Here is a 6,000-nt window from a genome sequence, read left to right as displayed (position 1 = left end):
CTTTGATCCTATCCTTACAAAATCCCTTAACTCCTGGATGAGACAACTACAGTATTGAAAAGACATTTCACTGGACTTAGAATTCAACAGCATGGACTGGAGTTCTGCTTCTGGTACTCATTTTCTAGCAACCTAGACTAAGACACAACTTTTCTGAGCCTTTCTTCATAGGCAAAGCAAGGATAAAGGTAGTAGTCAATTAGGAATGAATAATAGAGTTACTAAGCATAGTTCAGGGTCCAAATAAAATTAGTGTTCTTGGTCAGTACAATTCAGTGAATTTTCTTCAGCAACCACCTGTTTCTTAGCTGAAAACTGGAAAGCACGGCGTCAGTTTTAAGTACCATTGTTATTAAATGCCCCTGCTTCCCTATCTTCCTGCAACTTCCTCTGTATCAATTCCAGTTGCAGCTCAGGCCTACGTATGATTTCTCCATTCTTAATGCTCAAACTGTTTTAAACAACCTAGTATCCTTCACTATGTTTAACTTATAATGCCCCACAAAGAGTTTATTTATTTGTATTTGTTTAAAAATGGCAAATATATCAGAAAACACAAAGTGTAACTTCATGGTCAATTAAAAAAAAATCACCCTGCTACTTTAAGTACAGGATAGATGATAAATATTCATTATATCAGTTTTTAATAACAATAGGGCAGAAGCACTTTATTCAGGGAAGTTTTTGTTTTTCTACTGTCATCTGAATTGAGGCCACTAAAATGCATGACCAGATTATTATAGGTACCTAAGAGGTTTCTATATCTCTCACCTCTCCCCTTCAAATAGGTTCTCCATATCAGACAGATCATTCATTTATTCACTCTTGAAACATTTATAAAGGATTTATTATGTACTAAGTACAAAGCACAGACTAATTTGGGCAAAAATGTGAAAAAACAGATCATATTCAATGTTATAATGCTGTACAGATGTCTAACAATTTTCACTGTGTTAGCTCCCCATTGCCCATGTTGTATATTCAATTTTAAATCCCTAAACCTGGCATTTCAGATTATCCATAATTTGGCTTTAAAGACCTTCTAAGTTTTATTTACCATCCTTTTTATAACCAGATTTATTTTTAACAGTGCCATGAAAATGATTTATAATTTCAGTTTTTGAATTTTTGCTGAAGTTGTTCAACCCGATTAAAATTTCCTCCCTAAGCCTTTGGCCTGTTTGAATCCTATTTAATTCTCCAAAATCTAGATGGAATAAGACTATACAGTAGAGTTTTTCTCTCATTTCTACTCAAAATGATCATTCTTCTAATAATTACTGCTTCTTCAATTCACTTGACAATCCTCTGAAGCTATTGCTTTTTTATTATTCTAGTCTTTTATTGTTATTTAACTTTAATATACTTCATCATTTATGTCACTAATTAGATATTAAGCTGCCAGAGGTGAGATTGTTTCTTGTTTAACAGTATTTTGGAAAAGGTCTAGCAATCACTAGGATCACAAAATAAATAAGGATAACAAAATATGTAGATATTTTAACAAGACTGGTAAAGAAGACCCATATAAATGAAGAAATGTAGTATATTTATGAAGACTCAATTATAAAGATATTAGTTGTTCCCAAATTAATCTATACATTTAATGTAATTCTAGGTAAAATACTTGAAGGACAGAGGATTAATTATAGTGAAGAAAACAGACTGAAGTAGAAAATGAGATCCTCACTCTGATTAGTTTACAGTTAGTTGGGCAGTCTGACATTATACACAGATGTATAAAACTATGTGTACAACTTGTTACAAATAAATTGAAGGTGTAGAAGACTGAGCCAAGTAAGGAAAAATATAAAAGAACTAATTTAGATTAGGGACAGGGGATCAGACAATTCTATCAAAAACCACACAAAGTGTTTTTGTTTCCTACAATGCAAATGGCTAAACGTTGCAGATCCCCAGGGGACTGCAGTGGCAGGGGCGGTGAGATCTTGGCTCCCCACTGACTGACCAGTCACTGGCTAGTGCGACTTTGCATGATTTTGGAGGGGACCGCCGACTGTATTCTACATCCTTATGGGGTGAGAAAAATTTTCACCACTTGAACTTGCGGACTTTTTCCTGGTCTATTGCTAGCATTTTGCTGTCAGATCCTACGCACTATCCGGAATTTGAGTTTTATTTTTCCTTGCGTCCGCAAGCTTAGACAAGCTTAGAACTTCACGGAGGCGGATTTTTGGATGGTTCGCGGCCCGGCCATTTCACATGGCCACACAGTGCACCTCCTCTGGCCGCGAGGCAGGTGGGCTGGAGGCAGGTGGGCTGGAGGCAGGCAGGCTGGAGGCATGCGGGCAAGGAGGTACGTGAACCGACGAGGGACCCCTAGGTGGCCGTCGGCGGCGGTGCGGTGCGAGAGCGCTGGGCGCGTTCTGGGCTGTCTGCGCCTGGCGCGCGCTGCGGCCCGGCGCTCGTTCTCGTCCCTTCTCGCTCTCGCGGCGGCACGGACAGCGCGCGCTGCCTCGCGCTAGTCCTCCGGCCGCTCCGGTTGGCCTTCGCAGCGCGCGCACCGGGCCAGCCCAGGCACCCGCTTCGGTCGGCCGGCCAGCAGGTTTGCTCGCCCCGCCTCCCCACCCCCGCCCCGGTGCCGCAGCTGGGCGCTTGCGCGGGGCGCGTGGCCGTGGCTGGGGTCTCCGCCGCAATCCGTGCAGCCGCGGCCGCTGCCGCTTCAGTCAATCAGTCAGTCCCCAGAAATGGCGGAAGAAGGTGAGCGAGAGGAGCTGCTCTCACCGCCGCCAGTCTCTCCGGCCAAGCGCCTCTGCTCCTGGCCCAGCCCGCGGGCTCACCACCCTCGCGGTTTGCCCGGGGCGGCCAGCGGCGGGGTGGGGGGCGTCGGCGGTAGCTGCCTGCCCTCCGGGGCCCGCCCCCACCTGCAGCCCGAGTCCCTGCTGGACTGCGCCGCCAAGACAGTGGCAGAAAAGTGGGCGTATGAACGGGTGGAGGAGCGCTTCGAGCGGATTCCGGAACCTGTGCAGCGCCGCATCGTCTACTGGTCCTTCCCGCGGAATGAGCGGGAGATCTGCATGTACTCCAGCTTCCAGTACCGGGGCGGCCCGAGCGTCAGCGCGGCTGGCTGCGCTGCGGGGGCATCGCTGACTGAAGAGGGGCCGCAGCCACCCCCAGGGGCCACTGCTCAGGCCGGCTCCGCCCCCGGGGCTGCAGCGGCGGGGGCATCTCCTGGGCAGGGTGCTGGGGCGGGAGCAGCCGGCGAGGGGCTGCCGTTCCGCCGGGGCATCCGTCTGCTGGACAGCGGCTCCGTGGAGAACGTGCTGCAAGTCGGTAGGTGCTCACCGGGCTCTTCTCTGGTCCCTGGCTTCTCCCGCAGGTGCCTTCTCTCTCTGCCCCAGCCCGGGGGCAAGACCCCAGCTTACTGTCAAACTCCTGTTCCCTTGCTCAAGGACATACTAACCACATAAAAACTTTTCTCAACATTTCTTTCAGGTCCACTGCTGCTCTTTCTCCCCACTGGCCCTCTACCCCCGTTTCACTTTGTTTGAAGAGCGAATAGGGCTCTTTTTTACTCTTTATTCTACACTCACACCTAAAACAAAAAGGATTGGGAGGAATGCTTTTTTGGATGTACTAATTTCTGGAATGCGTTTTTCTAATTTAAGTTTAGAGAGGAGAGAATTGTTAGTGAATCCGGAGCAAGCCGTCTTAATAGGGAATGTTTAAGGGACAGGCTGTCAAAGGCAATGTATAGTCTTAGCATGTTGAGGCTGTATGTAATTTTAAAATTGGAAAAAACCAACAGAATTAATTTCAGGCAATTTAAATTTTCTGCTTTAGTATTTTTTTTCCTTCTCAACCAGCTATACTTGGGAATCTAGGCAGCGGACTTAACAATAACGGAAGATGGAAATGTGACAGCTTCGCTTCTCCACACCCTCACCCAAGGAAAAAAAAAAAGCTACACAATCTGGAGTGGGGGTGGGGTCTCTCTTCCTTGTCACACTGGAGTAAATAAAAAGCTGGTCACGTTGGGTTTTTCAAGTGCTTCTTATTTAACAAGTCTTCGTATTTGCTTTTTTATCTTTTTTGTTTGTGGGAAAATGAAAAATGATTTCTTTTTCTTTTACTCTTCCAGAGCTTCTGGTCAGTTTGTTATGCTTATTAAATATACAAACACAGTAGTTCCGATTTGTGGAATGGTTAGGGAGAAAGAGAAAAAAATGACATTGTTTAATATTGACTTTCAATGTGGAAAACTAAACCACTGATGTTTTTTCTGTTGGGTTATTATAGCATTTTGGAAGTGCACATTATCTCTATGCACTTTATTATACACTATATGCTCATATTTATTGAAAAATATTGATTTTGAAAGGAGTTGGGCAGAGGTTGCTTTTAGAATTAAGCACAGGAACACGCACACACACACACACTCCAAACATCTAGCTCTCTTCTACCCAGGTAAAACTAACATTTTTTTTTCTTTTGAAGAGTAGTGCATTTGTGGTGTTTCACATAAAGTAATCTATTTCTGGTTATTGAGAATCACTGAATCCTGTGTTTCTTTTTAAAACAAAAGTATATCACAATTTGTTTTGCAAATGGGAAATGTAAATTTATCTAAATTCATCCTGTATCAGAATACAGTGACAGTTCATTGAGGAAGTTTTATTTGAAAAAGGCTAGTCCTTTGTGTATTTATGTGTATTTTTGAAAGAATGAATTGAATAATCAGATAATTAAGATGTACAGCTTTAACAGACATACTGAAAACATGAAAATGAATATAGAAATTTATTACCTGTAAACTTCTTTGTATAAGCTTAGATTAGTTAATTTTTAAGATTTTAGTTTACAATATTTTAAGTTGAAAAGTGTCAATTTAAGTGGTCATTTTATAGTAAGAGATGGATTTGAAAGAATTTGCAAACCTGAGGGGGCAAATGGAGATGAAAAGTTTTAAAGAGGTATATATTTTGAAAGTGACTATAATGTCAAGTTCCAGAAGCAATTAGATTTTGTAGGTGATCCATATCATGTGTAAATCAGGTATTTTTCTTTCATGATATGATAGCATGCTACCGGGGTTGATGAGCTTTTGTATGATGGTTTTGGGGACTAGAGAAAAGATTCTCACTTTGGATTTCATAGACGAAGGTAGGTAGGAGAATGAATTAATCACATCTAGGTATGTGATGCTATTTGAGAACCATGCACTGTGTAATCTTTATTCTTCTGTCCTTAATTTATGCTAATGAGTGTGAAAGAAAAGGATATGCCATTTTGTTTCATTATGAGTTCTGTATCTGGCATGAACCACCTTTTAACATGTAAAATTAGAGACTCATTCCTCATAAACTTAAAATGTGAGTACTTGACTTAATCTAGAAGACAGGTTTTTATAAAAAGTATTGCCAAAAGATGAGTGAGAAAGTAATTTAGAAGGCAGGATAGTTATATTCTTCAGTTTATAACTTCACTTCAAACTCAATTTAATTACTACATTGTGCTAATTAAACATTCTACATCATACCTTACTGTTTCCAAGCCATATTTACAACCTCAGAATAGGGAAGTTAGTGAAGCCTGATGCTTTAGGAAGGAAGGGAAGATAGGGTATTTCTAAAACATTCTTTTAAAGAAAAGATTCCTAAGGGGATCTAAATGAAGAAAACAAAAAGACCTTAAAATAAACATAAATAAATACATTTTTAAAATGAAGAAAATGGCACAACACAAAAGTTTTTGAAGGAAAACAAATTAGACAACAAGAAAAACTTGTACAAAAAGTAAATATATTAAGTTCAGTAACTTCTGATTACTTTTCATATGGAGTCTGGTGGTGATGGGAAATCATGGAATGGCTAGAAGGCAAAGACTCTGTAGAAAACATCAGATTTTGAATCAGAACTAAAATTTTCCCAGCTCATGTAAACAAATGGTGAAACTATAGGTTGTTAAAAGCTCAAAGGATACATTTCTTTTACATAACAGTGTTGAATCAGAAGTATTGTTCCTTTTAAAAGGGGGAAA

General features: G+C 41.4%; 1 protein-coding gene across 1 annotated transcript in view; it reads left to right on the top strand.

The window, feature by feature from the left end:
• The first annotated feature begins 564 nt into the window (after window positions 1-564).
• The window catches only part of ZSWIM5 (zinc finger SWIM-type containing 5), a 120,638-nt gene continuing 115,202 nt past the window's right edge, over window positions 565-6,000 (top strand). Inside the window, exon 1 of the mRNA XM_028513486.2 lies at window positions 565-3,294. Coding sequence (XP_028369287.1) covers window positions 2,709-3,294 — 586 coding nt within the window. The 5' untranslated portion in view covers window positions 565-2,708. The remainder of the gene's footprint in view (window positions 3,295-6,000) is intronic.

This window comes from Phyllostomus discolor, chromosome 5 (assembly GCF_004126475.2).
Source record: "Phyllostomus discolor isolate MPI-MPIP mPhyDis1 chromosome 5, mPhyDis1.pri.v3, whole genome shotgun sequence".
Lineage (NCBI taxonomy): Eukaryota > Metazoa > Chordata > Mammalia > Chiroptera > Phyllostomidae > Phyllostomus > Phyllostomus discolor.
This window is presented reverse-complemented; position numbering and strand designations above follow the sequence as displayed.